Below are 21,940 nucleotides of genomic sequence, written 5' to 3'. Positions count from 1 at the left end.
CCTCAATAACAGCAGCACCAACAACATGGTCAGCAATTCATCCCTCATCAGGCACGAATGCAGAGTCAGAAAGAATCAAGAGATAATATGGTTGGCAATGTTATTACAACATCTCCTGCGGTACACGATCATTTTCACCAAGTGTCTAATGCTTTGGCTCAGCTATCATCTGAGCAGATTGCACAGTTAGCTTCTCAATTGACTACCAAATCCACCTGTTCTATGCCAAGCATTTCTGAGACTCCTGGTGTCACATATCCCTCTACTTCTGCAGGTAACATCATTTGCACAACCCTCTCAGAACCATGCCTTAATTTCAATGCATGGATTATTGACTCTGGTGCCACTACTCACGTGTGTTGCAACTTAAACTTGTTTGCTGACATTAATAGTATTCCTGATACTACTGTGAAATTGCCTAATAGTTCTCAGATTGTTATCAACCAATCTGGCACTGTTTTGTTATCAGATAAACTTCTTCTTAAAAATGTCCTTTTCATTCCATCTTTTCATCTTAATCTCATCAGTGTCAGTTCACTTCTTCAACATTGTGCATACTCAGTTAATTTTTTCCCTTCCTTTTACACAATTCAGGAGCTTACTCGGGGCTTGATGATTGGTAAAGGTCATCTTGAGAATAAACTTTATTTTCTGGATACTGCAACTTCATCTTCATCATCTCAAGCTCCATCTTCTTCCATTTGCAATCTCACTGTTTCTGATTCTAGTTCTCTTTGGCATTCAAGACTGGGTCATCCATCTTTTCCCAAGATTCAAGCTCTTTCTGAAGATCTTTCTCTTTCAAAAACAAAACTTAAAGATTGGTCACATTGTCAGACATGTCATCTTGCAAAACAGAAACGTTTAGCTTTTCCTTTTCTTAATAATCTGTCTCAGAAACCTTTTGATCTTATACATTTGGATGTTTGGGGTCCTTTCTCTGTTGTTTCAGTTGAAGGCTTTCGTTATTTTCTTACTATAGTGGATGATTGCACTAGAGTAACTTGGGTTTATCTCTTGAAATCAAAAAGTGATGTTTTAAAAGTCTTTCCCACTTTTATACAAACTGTTGAAACACAATTTTCTAGTAAAATCAAAGCCATTCGTTCAGACAATGCCCCTGAACTTTCTTTTACTTCTCTTCTTCAATCCAAAGGAATATTTCATTACTTTTCTTGTGTTGATACACCACAACAAAATTCGGTTGTGGAGAGAAAACATCAACACATTCTAAATGTGGCCAGGGCTCTTCTTTTTCAATCTAATGTGCCATTACAATATTGGTCAGATTGCGTTCGCACTTCTGTCTTTCTCATAAACCGAACTCCTTCAACTCTTCTCCAAAATAAAACTCCTTATGAACTCTTACTCCAAAAGAAACCAAATTATTCAAATCTTAAAAGTTTTGGTTGTCTTTGTTATGTGTCTACCTATCCAAAAGATAGACACAAATTCTCTCCTAGAGCAACACCCTCAGTTTTTCTTGGTTACCCTTCTGGATACAAAGGTTATAAAGTCCTTGATCTTGAAACTCATTCCATTTCAATCTCAAGAAATGTTTTATTTCATGAGGATATCTTTCCTTTTCAGTCTTCTAATCTCTCTTCTTCCACCATTGATATTTTCTCTTCTACTATACTTCCTCTTCCTATTCCTGATTCATCATCATCTTCTTCTTCCATTCCTCATCCTATTCCTGAAGTTTTATCTGATAACAGTAATGTCTCAGTAGAATCAGATTCTACTATTCTTGTTGATGGAAACAGGCCTAAGAGGAAACACTCGTAAGCCAACTTATTTGGCTGATTATCACTGCAATCTTGTACGACACATCCCTAATGACAGTGGTAATACTTCCCATCCCTTGCAAACGGTACTTGATTACTCTCAGCTGAATGATCACTATCAACAATTCATTTTCAACATTTCTGCGGAGTCAGAACCAAAAATTTTTGCTGAGGCTATCAAGTCTGAAAAGTGGCATGGACCTATGAATGAAGAACTACAAACGTGTGTTAACACTGGTACATTCTCTGTGGTCACATTGCCTGAGGGAAAGAAGCCCATTGGCTGCAGATGGGTTTACAGGATAAAGCATCATGCTGATGGGACTATTGACAGATACAGAGCTAGATTGGTTGCTAAGGGATATACTCAACAAGAAGGAGTGGATTATATTGATACATTCTCTCCAGTAGCAAAGCTTGTTACAGTCAAATTATTACTGGATTTGGCTGCCAAACACAACTGGTCTCTAACTCAAATGGATGTTACAAATGCTTTTTTGCATGGTGATCTTGATGAAGAGATTTACATGGAGTTGCCACCAGGTTACACACCACCTCCTGGTGAAAGCTTGCCTCCAAAAGCAGTTTGGAAACTCCACAAATCACTCTATGGGTTAAAACAAGCTTCAAGACAGTGGAACAAGAAATTTTCAGATGTGTTATTGGTGAATGGTTTTACTCAATCTCAGTCAGATCACACACTTTTTGTACGGCAAGTGGGTAACACTTTTCTTGCTTTACTAGTGTATGTGGATGATATCCTTATTGCCAGTAACAGTGATCAAGCCGTCTCAGATTTGAAGAATATTTTGTCCACTGCTTTTAAACTCAAGGATCTTGGTCCAGTTAAGTACTTTCTTGGACTTGAAATTGCTAGAAACAAGAATGGAATCTCCGTTTGTCAACGGAAATACACTTTGGATTTGTTGGAAAGTGTTGGTCTTCTAGGTTGCAAGCCAGTGGCAACACCAATGGACTCTGATATACATTTACATGCTGAAAGTGGTGACTTATTACCTGATGCCACAGTATACAGAGCTCTCATTGGCAAGCTGCTGTATCTTACTATTACAAGAGCTGACATTACTTTTGCTGTCCACAAACTGAGTCAATATCTCTCTCAACCAAGGACTCAACATTTACAAGCAGCTCATCGTATTATCAGATACTTAAAAGGAGATCCAGGGCGTGGTCTGTTCTATGCTGCAAACTCTGAATTCAGACTACAAGCTTTTTCAGACGCAGATTGGGCAACTTGTCAAGATTCACGCCGTTCTACTACTGGCTTCTGTGTTTTCTTTGGTTCTTCTTTGATCTCATGGAAATCCAGAAAGCAACAAACTGCCTCACGTAGTAGTGCTGAATCAGAATACAGAGCCTTAGCTGATACAACGTGTGAATTACTTTGGCTGAGTCAATTGCTAAAGGATCTTCATGTTCAAGTTACTGGCCCAGCAAATCTCTACTGTGATAGCACTGCAGCCATTCAGATTGCTTCAAATTCAGTCTTTCACGAACGCACCAAACACATAGAGATAGATTGTCACATTGTTCGTGATAGGTACAAAGCTGGTTTTCTGAATTTGTTGCATGTTACTACGGATAATCAACTGGCTGATCTGTTTACTAAAGCTCTACCTCCCAAGACATTCAAGATGCTCATGTCAAGATATGCTTTTTCAAGTCTCTTTCTTCCTGAAGAATTCGACTTGAGGGAGGGGTATTAGAGTATAGTAATACATGTAAATAGTTTTTTACTCACATGTAATTTTATTCACTATATATACTGTACATGTAAACACTTTTACGCTTAATGAGAAATAACAACTTTCTGATTCTCTCTTATCTGATATGATACATTGAAGAGAAACTATGCTCTATTTTAGAATTACTCTATTTTGAAATAAAAAATAGATATTTACATTGGAGATGACTCATACATGACAGTTCCATAAAAGTAGCTATAGGTTATAGTAGTTGAAAGGCTAGTTCATCCTCTATATATAGACTGATAGAAAAGATTGAAAATTTGGAATCGTTTATTGTGGTTGTGTAGTTAACTGAAATCTTTAGATGACTAATCATCTTTAACAATATTCCTTGCAAATCATGGTTTTTTTTCCAACACTAATCTAGATGACTTAAATCTTTAACAATATTTGAGATATTACTTGAAAGTTGTTATAAACCATATGGATGGATTCCATAACCGGCCCATGGCCCATTAGGGTTTTACTTTATTCTCTGTATCCTGCTATTATCCTTGTATATATATCCCTTATTCTATTAATGAAAGACACAGTTCACAACACGTTATCAGCACGATAGCCTCTCACCCTAAAAGTTAAAAATCCCGAAACCCTAAATCTCTCTCACAAAAACCAAAAGCCTTAACCGTCTGAGCTAAGAAAATCCTAATCACTTAGAACTAAAAGTTCTCCGATCTTTCCAACACCGTCTCCGTCCAGTTTGCGTTTCCGATAACGTCTCCTTCTTTATTCTCCGAAACCATAATCATCGAGCTAAGTCATTGTCCACCATATTACTTAGATTCGATTGATTCATGTTTAATATATTACATAGTACATAATTGTTGTTGACGGAACTTTATATAGATCTACACATGCATTACTTAATCTTATTTAAATGGAAATCTTTTTGCTTCATCTATAGTAACTAGCGATCGACACATATGATAGAGAACACATGTTCGTTACATGGGCTTTATTTTCTTAATCTTATTGCTTCAAATTCTATTGCTTTATGGTTTGATATAATAAGGCATTAGAATGGCATGTTCTTAAACACAAGTTCGTTACATTAGAATGTTAATTCTCAAAGACATAATTATTATTTTATTGTTTATTATATTATAAAATCATACATGCGTATATATGGTCATTGTTCTTTTGATCAATTTGAATTATTATGTTTATTTTTTGGAATCTGGGCTTTCAAGCAACATTAGTAAATATTTAATCGTTACTTTAGTTAATCGATGATTTGAGTCCTGAAATTTAAATTTACTTTGATGCTTCATCATGGTTGAATCATAGATTTTACTCATGTTCATATATTGGTTTATCATTGATTATTGCTTTAACATCTTACCGAAACCTGTTTGTTTATTGTTTCGACAATTGTTTGATCTCTGATCTTTTAATGTTTTATCATTGATTATTGCTTTAGCCATGTTTCCATGAGCAAAATTTTGAGTTTCTCAGGAATCAGGATTATATATATTGAGATTTTGTAGCAGGTCCCAACCAGCTAAGAGACATAACTGTTTCCAATTTCCGTATCAGATCTCGGGTCTCTGTTTCAGTTCTCCAATTAAGATAAGTGCTATTTATTTATTATGCTTTATATACATGATCCAATTAAAGTTTGATAAGATAAAATTTGCATGAAAATTGGCATATGTGATTTGATTTATGATTGGAGAATTAATTGAGAAGTTAGTGAATGGAAAGATGTTTAATGCATGGCATGATAGATTGAATGTTTTAATATAAACCCTAGGTTAAACCGAAAGTAAACCGAAACCCTAAATCCAAGGTTAATCCGGTTTAATAAACCCTAAGTCACGGTTTAAGATCAAGTTTCCCATATAAGGAAAGTTTCCAGAAATAGAAAGTTTACATAAATAGAAAATCTCCATAAATAGAAAGTTCCATATAAGGAAAGTTTCCAGAAATAGAAAGTTTCGTAAAATAGCAAGTTTCCCAAAATAAAAGGTTTCCTAAAATAGCAAGTTTCCCAAAATGGAAAGTTACCAAAATAGGAAACCCCTTCATAAGGAAATATTCCAAAACTCTAAAGTACACGTTTGTTTAGGATTTCTTTCTAGATGAGAAATAGAAAGTTTCCATATAAGGAAACTTTCCATAAATAGAAAGTTCCATACATAAAACCGAAACCCTAGCAAAACCCTAGTACTATAAATCATAGATGCTAAAACCCTAAAACTTAACCGCGAAATCCTAATATCCTAATCTAGTATGATCCGATTGTTTGGTTGTTGCATACTAGATCAATCTTCTAGGGTTGATTTCATCCATATATATATAACATGATTGTTTAGAAAACACTTGCTGAAGACAAGCATGGCTCGGTCTTAAATACCGCATGACTTGGTCTAACCGATTACATGAGTTCTCATTTAACTCTATATATTATAGATATCAGAAATCAACTATTATGAATACACGGCACTTAATGTCTCTGGTGACAATTATTTACAATGGGCTTTGGACACTGAGATTGTCCTAAAGGAAAAAGGGCTTGGTGAATCTATTGTGGAAGGAAACAATGTCACCAGAAGAGAAAGATATAAGGCGATTACTAACATACGCCATCACCTCAATGAGAGTCTCAAAATCAGTACCTCACTATTAAGAATCTTCTGGACCTCAGGACAGAGTTGAAAAAAAAAAATCAATATAACCACCAAAGAACGGTGCTATTACCCAAAAGCCCGATTCGATCGGAAGAATCTCAGATTCCAGGAATTCAAATCCATGAATGAGTATAATTTAGCACTATTTAAAATAATGTCAATACTGAGATTCCGTGGTGAGGAAGTTACTGAGAATGACTTGCTAGAGAAAGCATTCTCGACCTTTCACACAAACAATATATTGCCTCAGCAACAATATCGTGAAAAAGGTTTTTACCACATATGCAAGTCTAAACTCTTGTTTTGCTACTTGCTGAGCAAAACAATGAGTTATAAATAGTAAAATGAGACCTCCTGGTCCTACCCTATTATCAGAAGCCCGTTGGGCTGAAGAGCCTAAAGAGACTAAAGAGTCTAACCACGTCCAAAGAGATAAGTATCATGGCCACAGTCATGGTAAATGGAATGGACATGGTAGAAGTGGCAATTATAATTTATATGATCAAGGAAATCATTCATATGGTTAAGGCCGCCGACCCGACTTTGGTCGTAATCGAGGTAGAGGCCGCGGTATACCCAAACCACAACACTCAAATAAACTTGGCCAGATTTTTTTATTTTTTTATGATAATATTTTGAGGAATAATCGCATTTATAGTTGATGGGAATAAATAACCGACACTTACTTGAAAATTTTAAATACTCGAATATCCAAAACTAAATTCCGCCTTATTTTAGAATTATATGTCGCTGGCACAAACATTTTCTTATTTTTTTGGTGTGATTTCATGGTTAAATAAATATATCCTACATTAGAGAGAATATTATCCAAAATTACTACCACTTATTTACTACAAAATAATCATTACTATCATATTACCGCTAGTTAAAACATCTGATCTTCTTCTCCTTGTTTTAAATGACTAATAGTTGTAAGTTACTAAGTTCTATAACCTCAACATTTTTTGCATCCACCCAAAAAATATCAACTTCAAGTGGAACCATATATGCCAATTCTTTTATTGGAGTCAATGATCGACTCCTAAAAGGATTTGGTATCTTTGCTCTGTACACAATTCGGATAGTACCAACTACCAGCTCTCACGGTCAACAACCTACTATGTCTGCTCCGTTATGGTGTGATCACATGTGACCCTCGTGAAGAAAACCTTCATGCGTGTGTTATAGCTACTAACTTTGTTCCAGGAAACAGAAAAGTACGAGGACGTCATACTCCTATTTACTTAGAGATCTACTATACTGCTAAGAGGAATGAGCAGTGGAAACATTATTGGTCATCCAGTTATTTCATTGAAAAAGTGTTTTATTGTCCTTATGTCCAGTCCATCAATCCTTCCACAGAAAGTTTCCGTTCGAATCTTTAAGCCGAATAAATGTTATGGCTATACCTTTGAAACCCAAGGTTGGACTGTTTCAGACCTTGTAGAAGAAAAGCAGATAATGTAAGTTTCTTTCAAAAAATTCTTCTTCACACAGCTGAAAGAAAGGCTAAAAATCTATCCACAAACTCCAACAATTCTGGACATCAAATGCTCAACAACAGTCAACAGAACGTGAGAGAGTGAAAAACATCAGCCTTTGTGAAGTCAATCACATTTCTACCATGGACGGTGTTTGGGTTAAAATTCATCCTTAGCCAAATTGTGTTCTATGATATATCATGAATTTTACCGTTTTTAGCCATGATATATGTAGTTTTTAGAGTCTTTTTTGTTGTTTCTAGTGTCTTTTTGAGTCTTTTCAGGTTTATACACGTTCGGGACCAATTTGGAGATTATGGATCATTCGGAAGCAAAACCGAGAAGTTATGTTGCGCGAGCAATCCGGAGACCAAAATTCGTGCAAGTGTCGATCGACACCACCTCTAAATTAACTCAAAATAATAGCTAATCCTTACTTAACTCAAATAATATACATTTTAGATACGGCTCATTTATGAACCGAAATATATGCAATCTCATTTTGTGGTTGTTAACATAAATAAGAAAAATATATTTATTCTAATATTATATACATGGACTAACAAAAGAAAAATTGTTTCACCATTAGGGGTGTGATTTTTCCAGTCATATTTTTCAACTAAAAAGGTAAAAAGTCTTATGGAATCACTTTTAGTAGCCTATTCTAGAAAAATTATGATTTTTTTTAATAATAGTAGATTTGCTATGAATTTTACAAATTGTTGATTGAATAACAAGAGATTGTGAATTATTTTAAGAATACCAAAAACCAGTCTAATCTTTAAAGAATTGACTTTAGTTCCACGTTCCATAATTAAGTAAGTCTTTGTTTTATTTTATCTATCAAAAAAGATTTTTATTTTATCTTATCTGTAAATATTAAATTTTCTAGTTTATAACATAGAAACATTAATTTTATTTATATATTTCTAGGAATTTAACAATGAAACAAAATAATAAGTATAAATATCATTAATTTATAGAGATTTTACTGTATTAATTTTTTTGGCTTTTGTGTTTACCAAAAAAAAACAGAAGAAAAAAAAAGACTTGAAAAGTACTTTTGACGACTGGGATACGCATATATCGAGCTTCGGTTGTTTATCGGCGTCGATTAGTGGACAAGTTCGTACCTCGCTTTCTTATAGGTTCTTGTGTTTTTCCGAGAATTTTGAATTTTTTAAAGATTTTGTGAACTCGTTTTTGATCTTTTGCTCCTTTGTTTGCAGATCGCCAATTTCGAGTATGTTCCCAGCAGGTGATTCTTTGTTGATATCGTGATTTTAACTATGATTGTCGCGGGAATGTGAGTCTAGTGTTTTCTTTTACAGAAGCATATCTACTTGGCCTTAAGCCACTTATGCAACGGATTCATCATGAGATGCACCAGATTGATGCTACCATACTAGCTACTGTTCGTCCACAGGTGATGAATCTTTTTTTTTTCTTTCTTTCTTGAATTTATGTAAATGTTTTTACTGTACAAGAATTATATGTTGAAAGAATAATGTATACATCTGAAACTTATTTTTTGGTCTCCCAGAGTGACTTGGGAACAATTGAGGATCTTGCGGATGCTACATGTGCTTCCGAGGTTAGTTTCTCATAAGCTTGATATGTGTTGTATTGGTATTGTCAAGATATCATTTCCTTGTTTTGTTTCTCTTATCAATCTGTTTTTTTCATTTCATTCGTAAAGTGTAACAATTTGTATATTCTTTATAACACAGGAACTTTTTCATAAGATTAACAGTGAACTTCGGCGGGTGGATGCTACTCTATTTGCTGCTATTCGTCAACAGGTAAGCTCTGTTTTACTTTTTCTTCCTGGTCGCTTATTATGTGAGGTTATAGATATGTTTTAACTTTACGAAAGTTTTTAACTCCTCATTTTTGTTTTGTTTCTTTATACTGGACCATTTTTTTGAGTAGTCTTATCACTTATTCTGATTCTTGTTGTTGATGTGTACCTTATGTAAATCATTGTATTGTATAATTTTGCTTCTATGTGCTTCTGAATCTTTTCCTTGGGTCTGGCTATCATTACTCCAGCGTAACTCGGTAAATAAAGCTAAAGAAGATCTTGCTAATGCTACACTTGCTGCACGGGTTAGTTTCTCATAGGTTGATATATATTGTATGTATGCCTACTCTCAAGATATCGTTTCCTTCTTTCATTCTCTTATCACTCTTGTCTTTTTAACCCAGGAACTCTCTCATAATATTCAAGAGATAAATTCTAATGATGAGAAAAGTGAAGCAACGGTCCAAGAAATATGCCGTGACATCAAGAAGTTAGATTTTGCAAAGAAGAACATAACCACGGTAATCACTCCCATCCATCGCCTCACAATGCTAGGTAAGTTATCAGTAATCACTCCATTCGACTAGTTCAGTACTATCTTCACCATATCGGGTCATGGTATCCTGAAATCTGAATGATAGCCAAGAGTATTGAACTGTATTACAAAACAAACCCTATATAATTAGGGGTTCCAAGTTAGGCAACATGAAGTTTCTTGTTAACCTATTAGTGAATGTATGCTGTTGTTTATGTAGTAACTTAATGTACTAGAAGCTCATTAATGACACTCACAACCACACTATGGCAGTCTCTGCCGTTGTACAGCTTCAGGGGATGGCGTCAAATAGGCAATACAAGGAGGCAGCTGCCCAGCTCGAGGTACCTTTTTTTAGTTAAACAATCTTTGGCATTTGTTGGTTACGTTTAAGTTGGTCGTAGTTCACTTGCTTTAGCTTTATGTTCACCATGGGAGCCCAAGGCAGTTCTTTGCCATTTCGAAAATCAATTTTTGATTTTAGGTTACCTAGGTGGATTTTCTAGCACATTTTCTGACCCTATGATCTTTGTTTTCAGGCCGTAAACCAACTATTGAATCATTTCGAAAGGAATTGGGATGTTCCTATCATAACGGATGTCAGAGAAAAGCTTGAGAATATAAAGCAACTTCTTAAGTCTCATGTATTTTCTGATTTTTCCAGGTACAGCCTTTACTGAGTCTACCATATTTTACATACTTAAGTAAGTCCACAGAGGTGGTAAAAAGAGATTCACTGTAATGTTAGTGTTTGACGATACTTCTCTTTCTTAGTTTCTTTTTCTTCAACCTCAAGAGGATTTTTTTGTATGTTTTAACTGTTGGTACTAAGGTGATGATTTTGCACTCTTGGTGTATAAATGGAGGGCTTTTTTATTGGCTGCTCTCTTTTTGTTAAAATAGTACTTGCATAATCATATAGGCTGTTTTCTGCTTCATGTTGTAGTAAACCACAAATTGTCTTAAGATGTTTCACTAATCTCTCAATTTCCCCTCTCGCATCCTCTACGGCCCTCCTTGTTCCAATAATGTCTACTGTTGTGATATCAGTCTAGGTACTGGGAAAGAGACAGAGGAAACAAATTTTCTAAAGAAGTTATCCCATTCCTGCTTGGTTGTCGATGCGTTGGAGCCATCTGTGAGGGAAGAGTTGGTAACCAACTTTTGCAGCAGGGAGCTTACCTCATATGAACAAAAGTTTTTAGGAGCTGGTATGTTAGACTTAACGTCCCTATATAAGTTGCACTGAAAGTTGGAATTTTTATATTTTTTTTCTTTGTTGTAATTTGAAGTGCTTAATTGTTGGCAGAATTGACAAAGTTGGATGAAATACAGCGGATATACAATCAGATAAATTGTCATATCCGAACAAATCAAGAAATTTGGAAGATTTTTCCTGCTTCGTGGCATGTGCCTTATGGACTGTGCATCAAGATGTGCAAGATAACAAGGTAGCAACTTCTGAGTTTTGTTGAACTGGCCTCTCGTAAATTCATATTCTTTTCTCTTGGAGTCTTCAGAAAATTTGACATGTTCTGTGTACCTTTCTTTGGTTTGTATCTCTATTCTTTTACTGATTTTGGTCATTTTTCTGTGAAAATTGAGCCTCGGTATTAACTTTTAATCATTATCTAACTATATGTAGATAATGATTAACCGCCTGCCTTTCCATTATTTATTTTCAGGGACCAAGTAGAATCTATTATGGTTAACATGAAAGAGAAGCCAACTGTAGCGAGATTGCTTCAGGTCAGGCATGCTTGCCCTAACATGAAAATTTCGTTATATTTACCAGTTGGATTGTGTTTCTATATGAGCGTTTTCTAAATGATGGTTATAAATTCTTCTATCGTGTCCCTCCTTTTCTCTTTCATCAAATCTTGTTTCTTTTCATTATGTTATCAAATTCTCTCTACTAGCAATAGTGGAATGTCTCGGGCCTCTAGTAAATTTTGATGTCATTGAATGATTAGGAACTGAAAAGGACGCTAAATTTTGAACTGGAACTTGAAATGAAATTTGGTGGTGGTGTTCCTACTAAGAATATCGGAGATGACATTGAGGAAACTGTTGACGGGGAAAATTATAGTCCGAATGTATCCGAAATTCACATGATGTATGAAATGAAGTTTGCTGCTAATCACGACTTGGTGGAAACTGTATGTTCTGTGTACTTATTTTTATATTTTGAAAAACGCTAGTAATTTTTTGAAGACTTCATTCTAAATTTTTTTGCTGCCTCTGCTTCAACAGCAAAAAACGGGAATCAAAGATTTATCTGATTCTGGAGGCAGGGTATATCTCTTACTTCTAGTAATTTTCCCCTCTCTAATCTCAGATGTTGTGTGCACCACCAGTCATTTCTTTTGTACAATTCCTATTGCAATTTTGGAATTCTTTAGAGAACAATTGAAAGTGGCTCAACTTTTATTAGTTTATAGGCACAATCTTATGAGACTTGCAACTTGTTGGAGTTTCCATACCTGGAAAATCAGTGACATGTTATCCACTTGAATGATTGCTCACTAGTTACTTGACCTGGCAGTTTAACTTCCGTGGAATTATCTCTTCTTGCTTCGAGCCTCATTTAATCCCTTATATTGAGGAGGAACTTATGCAATGCCTGGAAAAAGTTGTTCAGGTAATTTGATATATTTGCTTAAAGAAACCGAAGCTTATCAAGTTTACCTAATATTCATTTTTCTTTCTGTCAGGAGGAAACATGGGATATTGACGAGGAAAATCTAAATAATATTTTATCTAGCAGTAGAGAGGTGAGTAACCAGGCAAGCTTCTTTAAATAGAGTTGTGTGATTGTTCTGATATATGCTTGTTTGCAGTTGTTTTTGGCTATAAAGAAAAGCTATGACAAGTGTAAAGCTCTGACTAAGAACCTGACTTTATTCAAGTTATTCAAGGTACCAATATAGTGATATGCATATACTAACTCACGGTCCCATAGTATAGATAGATGGAGATTTTGAGTTTCTTCTAATGAAAGGCTTTCCTCTTTACAGGTCTTTCAACGAGTTCTACAAGCCTATGCTACAAAGCTATTTTTTAAGCTCTCCACAGGAGGCACTCATAAACAGATAAAGGTGATGTGCATAGCTTCCTGCTTTCTGTTTACCATGTGTGCTTTTCGATGTTGTTAAGCTTTTTTTTCTTAATTCCCCTATGCAGGTCTCGGGGATAGATGAAAGGGTGATATGTTACATAGTTAATTCTGCTGAGTATTGCTGCAAAACAGTAAGCTTGTTTGACTTTTTACACATATATGTATATGTGTGTGGCCTTGCTTGTTGTTAATTGGGGTTGTATCATATGGTTCTAATATTATTTTAAGCCAGTATGTTGTAGAAAGACCAGTTATGATATTGATGATTGTCACATCAAGTTTCATGGGTCTAGTTACTTTTTCTATGCTGTTGTCATGTGATCTTACTCCACCGCCTTTTAAGTAATGATCTTCCCATTCAAGGCCTGCAGGTTGTTAACAGTTTATTTGCAACTTTCTTTTATATATATATAATACTCATACTGTACATTGGCAAAGATATTATCTACTGCTTAATTGAACAACAACTTGGCACTTCACAAGGATTTTTTATTGTTTTTGCAGTCTGGTGACTTGGCAGAAGAAGTCTCAACAATTATTGACCCGCATTACGCAGATGGTGTAGACATGTCAGAGGTCCAGGTACTATTGACATGAAGGACTTGTAATTTTTCCCAAATATGTATTTTGGATTTTTTCTTAAACTATGGTAATGTGCAGGATAAATTTTCGTGCGTCATAACGAAAGCATTGATGACACTAGTCCGTGGACTGGAAACTAAATTTGACACAGAAATGCAAGAGATGGCACGTGTTTCATGGGGCACACTTGAGAGTGTTGGTGACCATTCTCAGTAAGATCTAACTGGGGTTAAAAGCTTCTATAGACAACCAGTATGACCAATATACAACCAACAATTTGAAATCTGTAGGTACGTAAATGGAATATATACAATCCTTAAAAACAGCGTTCCTGTCCTCGGGGAACTTCTAACACCAGTTTACTTCCAATTCTTCCTGGAAAAGGTAAATTTATAGTAAGATTTAAATGCCTTTATAAAATCCGATGATTGCTATTTGCTGCCGTATAGCCGATTAGTATCAGCATTATTATATATCATACAGGGGTTGAGCCTGGACCAACTCCTTGCTTATAACTAAATAAAATGTGTGATAGATGCTTATTCTACTTGATTACTCTACCAAGAATTGAACTGCTATAGCCCAAAGCTATTGCCATTAACCGTTAACGGGGTTATGCATTGGCAAACTTCACAGATGACCACCTTTTTCCGAAATTTTGTGTACAGTTGGCATCATCCCTTGGGCTACGGTTCTATGCTAATATTTTCAGATGCAAGAAAATATCAGAAACTGGAGCTCAGCAGGTTAGCCTTTGTGCTTTATGTTCCCCAATTTGCATGGGCTTCATTCTCTCCATTTGTAGTTTCTGTTGTGATCTAGCTAGTTTATAAGGTATATGCAAAGACTTGGCTGAAATCATGTTCCATATGAAAAAAGGACCTAGGTATATGCAAAGACTAGAGCTACTCAAACATCTATGCGGTGGTTCTAGTTACTGTTGGGAATCAAATCCTTCTCTTTCAGCTTTTCTGCTTTTGTTATTGTTAAAATGACTATGTTTGGGTTTACATGGTAGGATAATCCTTTGCATGCAAACAGTGTAGATGCCTGAGATCCGTGTCCCATGTTATGTTTCTGAGCCCTTATGTTTCTCCGTCTTTTTCACAGATGTTGCTAGATACGCAAGCCATGGAGATGATTCTTCTAAATATTCCATCTCTTGACAGACAGGTTAGCTCATCAGTTCCAGTTTATGTATCAGTGCCTCTGTTGGGGACTCTGTATCTATCGTTGTTAACCATGAAGCATTGGGTATTCTTGGCCAAAGTTATAAAGCATTTATGATACTCTATGATTCCGAAGCTGGTCACTTTTTGTTTTGTTTTGGAAATGGCATTGCAGACTGTAAGTGCTGCAAGCTATTCGGAATTCGTGAAGCGTCAAATGAGCAGAGCTGAAGCAGTCCTAAAGGTTTTCGCCTGAGCACCATCGAGACAACTTTTATTTTCCTACCTCTCTCTAGTCTCTATGCTCTCTGAAAACTAATATCATCTTACTGTAGGTCATACTCTCCCCAATCGATTCAGTGGCAAACACATATAGTGCACTGTTTCCAAAAGGAACACACATGAAGCTTCAGCGCATCTTAGACCTTAAGGCAATTTTGGCATTCTGAATCCATTTTCATACTTGATTACTCTCACACTAACATCCTCCTCCAGTAACATTCTCTTCACTGTCTGGAAAATCCTCTCTTATATTCAGCCAAAACAGGTATCTTAATGTACTAGGTCCTTAGAGAAAGGTGTAACATATTTGATGTTGCAGGGTCTTACGAAAGCCACTCAGCAGAGTATACTTGATGATTTCAATAAGCATGCCCCAAGAATCACACAGCCTTTGGTTGCAGCAGAAAATCCACAACCGGTTCCAATCCCACCTGCACCGCCATCCGAAATCACTATCCGGCTGTAGTAGTTTAGTTCATAGCAAACAGTGAGGATGTTACAACTTGACTTGCAACCGTTAGCTATAAGAAAGTTCATTGACCGTACCTTGAGGAAACTCTTTAAGGAATGATTTGTTTCTTTATTAGGTTCTTATATTTCCATATTGAGACTTTCCAGAACAATACAAAGCAACCCACAGTGGCATAAACTTGGGTGATGTCGAAAAAAAAGCGTAAACTTGCGTGCATTTGTGATGCAGGGTGATAAAGTCGGTCTCTGTTTTTCCTTTCTTTTCTCTTGCTCTGTTTTTCCTTTTCTTTTAGCAATAAGAGTTGAAGTTTTCCTCTTAATTTAGGTTCTAGCTAATGGAAACTTAACAATTCATAGGTGTTGGTTTTCTCTATATAAGGAACTCGATTCCTTCATTGTAAGACACAACTTTTATTATTGAATTTATTGAAGATATTTCTTCTCTTAATCCTTATTACGGCAAGAACAAGAGTGTTCTCAACGGAATAAGAAGACTTCGACTCTTGGGCATTCTCAGACTAAACAAGATCGTTGTGTTATCGTAGCTAAGCTACATCAGTTGGTATCAGATTCTAGCGCTTTAATTTCTCAATTAAAGCCCGATCCTTTGCTTTCGACGACGTTCAATGGCTCCTCGAAAGACTAATGACGAACAACATGAAGAATTTCGTCAAACTTTGATGAATTTCACCCAGGGACTGCAAGAAGCACTACAAATCGCTGTGGAGAATGCGTTAACAACGGTGTTACAAACCCAGCAAGGTAACAGACGGGAACGACGCGTTGAGTTTGACGAAGAAGATGATGAGGAAGTAGTTGACAATCTGTTTGCAATTCCAATCCGTCAAGCACGTGACCAGCAGCTCCGTCTACGCGACAACAACATCAACAATAACAACACTCCTCGTTGGGAATCAGGATTCAGATTGGAAATTCCAGAGTTTGCAGGTGGCATTAAAGCTGAAGAGTTTCTTGACTGGCTTAATGTGGTGGAAGAAGTTTTGGATTTTAAGAAAGTTCCTGATGAGTTTCGTGTCTCACTTGTGGCTACGAGATTTAAAGGTAGAGCTATGGCATGGTGGACTCAACTTAAAGAATCTCGTCGACGTTCAGGTAAAGCTAAAATTGAATCGTGGGAGAAATTGAAGAAGTATATGCGTCGGGGTTTTCTACCCTACAATTATGAGAGGACCTTGTATACTAAGCTTCAAAACTTGCGACAAGGTTCACGTATTGTGGATGAATATGCTTCAGATTTCTTTGAGATGGCGGCACGTACCACGCTTACAGAAACAGACGAACAACTTGTTTCTCGCTTTATTGGTGGCCTCCGTTCTCAACTACAAATTCCTTTGCAGCAATTCAACCCAACATCTGTCTCGGAAGCACACCAACGGGCCCTCGGGATGGAGCTTCAATACAAGAACAGCTGGAACACTTCATCATCACGCACTCGCTACACCACACAGCTAACAAATGAGTCTGGTTCGTCTCAAGTTCCTGATACAACGGCTCCGCGTAATATTCCAACAAGACAAGGAGCTCCACCAGATTCAATTTCAGCTTCTAGACCACAGCGAACAGGAGCTCTGCGTTATTTTAGTTATGGCGAAAACGGACATAGACAAACTGCTTGTCCTAATCAAACCCGCAGAGGTTTATTGACTCAAGAGGTGGATTTTGAAGATGAACCTCGCTTTGACGATTACGGGTCTGATCAGAATGAGCCGGCCATTGATTTCATTGAGGGAGATACAGGTCATTCATCGTCAATCCTTGTTTTGCGGCGAAGCTGTTTTACTCCTCGCGCTCCAACAGAGTCATGGCTTTGTACTTCTCTGTTTCGCACCACTTGCACTATTAATGGGAAAATCTGTAAGCTAATCATAGATTCAGGTAGCTGTACAAACGCTGTTTCAGACGATGCTATTCGTCGATTGGGAATCAAGACGACCGCTCATCCATCTCCGTATCCATTGGCTTGGCTCAATGCAAAAACAGAAGTTCGTGTTGTCAAGCAAGCTTTAATTTCGTTCTCCATAGGAACATATACAGAGGAAGTGTGTTGTGATATTGTCCCTATGGACGCATGTCACATTATTTTAGGGCGACCGTGGCAGTTTGATCGTGATACAACACATAGAGGTAAGGCTAATACCTATAGTTTTCTGTTTGGAGATCGTACTATTACACTTGTTCCGACTAAAGAACAGACTGAGGCGTCTCTTCCTTCTCCAACTACTACATCAGTATTGTCAAAACCCGCTGCTCCGAAATCTTTGTTAATTCTCCCTAAGGCAGCCTTTGAAAGTCAATTAACCGATTCTGATGCATTATGGGCATTAGTGTCACTACCTGCAACAGTGTCTTCCCATTCGACGGTTCCACCTGCTTTCACTAGTTTGCTATCTCGTTTTGGTGATGTGTTTCCGGATGATTTACCCACAGGATTACCACCACTTCGCGACATCCAACATCATATTGATCTAGTGCCTAATGCAATGTTACCTAATCGTCCTCACTACCGCATGAGTCCCCAAGAACACGATGAGTTGCGACGTCAAGTTGAAGATCTTCTTATCAAAGGTCACGTTCGGGAAAGTTTGAGTCCTACAGCGGTACCGGCGTTACTTATCCCTAAAAAGGATGGTTCATGGAGAATGTGCGTTGATAGTCGTGCGATAAATAAGATTACGGTTCGTTATCGTTTTCCTATTCCTCGCCTTGATGACCTTTTGGATCAAATTGGACGTGCATCTATATTCACTAAGTTGGATCTTAAGAGTGGTTACCACCAAATCCGTAACCGTCCCGGAGACGAATGGAAAACAACTTTTAAGACAAGAGAGGGTCTCTTTGAATGGATGGTTATGCCTTTTGGTCTCTCCAACGCGCCAAGTACATTCATGCGTGTTATGAACCAAGCATTACGTCCTTTCATTGGTAAGTTCGTCGTTGTGTATTTTGACGATATACTCATCTTTAGTGCAGACTTGGCGAGTCATTTAGCACATTTGGAGGATGTCCTTAACGTTCTACGAAAGGAACAACTGTTTGCCGCTCGGCATAAGTGTGTCTTTGGTTCCGATCAAGTTCTCTTCCTTGGTTACATTGTTTCCAGCCGAGGATTACAGGTGGATCCTAGTAAGGTGGAAGCTATTAAATCTTGGCCTGTTCCTAAAACAATTAGTGATGTTCGGAGTTTTCATGGGCTTGCTTCGTTTTACTGTCGTTTTGTTCACCATTTTAGCAACATCACGGCTCCACTCACTGATTGCATGAAAGGTTCTTCGTTTGTGTGGACTCCTGAAGCTGAGGCAGCCTTTAAAGTGATCAAACAGAAACTTACTTCAACATAGATCCTTGCTTTGCCCGACTTTTCTCTAGTTTTTGAGCTACATTGTGACGCGTGCAAGTTGGGTATTGGTGCCGTTTTGAGTCAGCAAGGACGTCCCGTGGCCTTTTATAGTGAGAAGATAGCGGGATCGCGTGCTCGTTATAGTACTTACGACGTAGAATTTTATGCTATCATACAAGCTATAAAGCATTGGCGTCATTATCTTTTTCATCAAGAATTTATTCTTTACACGGATCATGATGCGTTGAAGCATTTGGGAAGTCAGGATAAAATTTCGGCGCGACATGCATCTTGGATTGCCTACCTTCAGCAATTTACTTTTGTTATTGATATGTTGTGTTTTTATAGGTTTTGAGTCTTTGTTTTCTTTCCTAGATCATATATTTTAAAGAGTCAAAGTGTGTTTTTAGAGTCTTTTAGTCTTTTATCGAGTCTTAACAGGTTTTAGGTTGCTTCGGAGGAAAACGAGCTGTTTTGGGATATAAACACACATTTGGAGATGCAGTTCGGTTAGAAGTATCAAACGTTTGGCCTCAGATAGAAGACTTCCCACAGTTAGATCTTTCTGAATTTTTGACACAAGCTGGATTAAGATGTTAGCTTGATTTTCCAAGTAGTTTGAAGGAAATCTAACGGTGCATTCAAGAGTTATACACAAATTAGTGAAGACAGGTCAATCTGGCGAGCATTTGAAGCAGGTGCAGAGCTTGACTCCAGGAGCTTCGGGATCGATCGATCCCAGGGGGGATAGATCGATCCAGCATCATCCGTCCAAGACCAATTGATTCAGCATATCTGGATCGATCGATCCACCCATGGGATCGATCGATCCGAGCCTCGACGTCCCGAGACGGTTTTCCTAAACCGGGTTTTGTCTTCTTTTTTTTGTACTTGGGTATAAAAACCCCAGAGACCTAATTTTTCTTTTACGCTTTCTTTTCTGCAACTTTGGAGACTTCTATTTGTAAGCTTTTTGGGGATTCTAGAGATTCATCCTTTTTGACACTTTGGAGAAGATTTCTAAACCCTTGTTCTTTATTTATCAATTCAAGCATGTTTTCTTTTACATCTATTTGTCTTGTTTCAATCGCTATGTGTGAGTAGTCTTTTAATTAGGTGTTAGGGTTCTAATTAGGAGATTCGATAGATTAATGGATTAATTGTTGTTTGGAATTCTCATTCTCTAGGTTCCTTGATTCACATGTTCTTAATGCTAGAATAGGATTGATCACCCTGTTGTAGAACCTAGGTTTTTCTATGCGTCAAAAGTGTTCGATAGAATGCCTGAAAGAATGTGAATTGAGCAATGTATTTCTAGCCAACGAAAGTTGAAGTTAGGACGCATTGTGAACTAAATGAACTTGTTTGATAATGCGAATTTGACTAGGAAATTACATGCGAAAGTTTAGTAATCGAGTAGTCAAATTTAGTGATTAATGTCTTGAAAGAGAATTAGTCTAAGTTGTGTTCATGTTCAAGAACGGTTCGTAATTGTTGAATTCCTTGTCTCATGTTTCCATTGTTTATTGATCTCTGAAATACCCTAATGCCTAATGTCTTTAAATCTTGAAACTTAAATCGTTTAATTTAATTGCATTTTTATTTTACAATTCGGAAAACTCAAACAAAACAACTTTTTAGTTTTAGCTAAGAACAAGTCTCGAAAATCCTTAGAGTATCTTTGGTCCTTGTGGATCGACCTCGAATATACTGCCTAACGGTTAAGTGTATTGAGTTAATTACTCGAGCAATCAGTTATTAAACATCAATCTGGTCGTACTAATAAGGTGGCTGATGCGTTGAGCCGTCGTCATTCTCTCCTTGCTACTTTACATGTTACGGTACCCGGGTTCTCTGTTTTTGCCGATTTGTACCCACGGGATCCATATTTTGGTCGTGTTTGGTCAGATTTGAAGAATGGAGTTCGTTCTGATTTCATTTTACACGAGGAGTTTATCTTTCGTGAAGGGCGGTTGTGTGTTCCTGATTGTAGTTGGCGGCAACAGCTCATTAAAGAACTTCATGAGGAAGGACATGTTGGTCGTGATCGTACGCTTCAACTGTTAACGGAGTCGTATTTTTGGCCGTCTATTCGTCGTGACGTAGCTCGCTTTGTTGAAAGATGTGTTGTATGTCAGCGTTCTAAAGGTCATGCTTCTAATAGTGGTCTCTACATGCCTCTACCAATTCCAACTCAACCGTGGACCGACATTAGCATGGATTTTGTCTTGGGATTACCTCGTACACAACGTGGTCATGATTCTATCTTTGTTGTCGTAGATCGTTTTTCGAAAATGGCTCACTTCATTCCATGTAAGAAGACAACGGATGCGGTTCAAGTGGCGGTGTTGTTTTTTTGAGAGATCATCGTCTCCATGGATTACCTTTGTCTATCGTCTCGGATCGAGATTCACGGTTCTTGAGTCATTTTTGGCGTTCTCTTTGGAGACTGCTTAGTACGAGTCTTGACATGAGTTCCGCATATCATCCGCAATCGGATGGTCAAACTGAAGTTGCTAATCGATCTTTAGGGGATATGTTGCGTTGTTTGGTGGGAAAGAACATCAAGTCTTGGGATTCAATCTTGTGCAAAGCAGAGTTTGCGCATAACCATGCCGTTAATCGAAGCACGCAATTTAGTCCCTTTCGCGTGATTTATGGTGTTGTTCCACGCGGGCCTGTATCTTGGTGTGGCACCTGATATTACACGTGATCACGGGCAAGCTCTCGAGTTTGTGGCTGACTTGTCTTCACTCCACGCTGAAGTTCATGATAATCTGCAAGTATCTTCTGCTAAGTATAAAGTTGATGCCGATCGTCATCGTCGCGATGTCCATTTTCTTGTTGGAGATTTAGTTTGGGCAGTTTTAACAAAGGACAGATTTCCTGCTCGCACATACAACAAACTCAAAGCTCGTAAGATAGGTCCTTTAGAGATTATCGAGAAGATCAAT

The 21,940-nt window shown here is 37.3% G+C and overlaps 2 protein-coding genes across 2 annotated transcripts; both read left to right on the top strand.

Moving 5' to 3' along the window:
- The first annotated feature begins 8,856 nt into the window (after positions 1–8,856).
- On the top strand, positions 8,857–15,733 carry LOC9327674 (vacuolar protein sorting-associated protein 53 A). The gene is made up of 23 exons (XM_021010685.1): positions 8,857–8,925; positions 8,999–9,093; positions 9,720–9,776; positions 9,876–10,026; positions 10,280–10,350; positions 10,546–10,670; positions 11,057–11,217; positions 11,316–11,457; positions 11,692–11,755; positions 11,980–12,165; positions 12,260–12,301; positions 12,552–12,647; positions 12,721–12,780; positions 12,847–12,924; positions 13,024–13,104; positions 13,190–13,255; positions 13,629–13,706; positions 13,785–13,918; positions 13,997–14,090; positions 14,375–14,452; positions 14,817–14,879; positions 15,051–15,119; positions 15,211–15,733. Exons 1-23 carry the CDS (start codon positions 8,913–8,915, stop codon positions 15,322–15,324), a joined length of 2,118 nt encoding a protein of 705 aa, XP_020866344.1. The 5' UTR covers positions 8,857–8,912; the 3' UTR covers positions 15,325–15,733.
- A 499-nt stretch (positions 15,734–16,232) lies between these two features.
- Positions 16,233–19,292, top strand: LOC110224531. The gene has a single exon (XM_021010683.1). It carries the CDS (start codon positions 16,255–16,257, stop codon positions 18,985–18,987), a length of 2,733 nt encoding a protein of 910 aa, XP_020866342.1. The 5' UTR covers positions 16,233–16,254; the 3' UTR covers positions 18,988–19,292.
- The last annotated feature ends 2,648 nt before the right edge of the window (positions 19,293–21,940 follow it).

Source organism: Arabidopsis lyrata, assembly GCF_000004255.2.
Source record: "Arabidopsis lyrata subsp. lyrata unplaced genomic scaffold ARALYscaffold_1, whole genome shotgun sequence".
Classification (NCBI taxonomy): Eukaryota; Viridiplantae; Streptophyta; class Magnoliopsida; order Brassicales; family Brassicaceae; genus Arabidopsis; species Arabidopsis lyrata.
The sequence above is the reverse complement of the archived record's forward strand: the minus strand, read 5'-3'. Positions and strand labels throughout refer to the sequence as shown.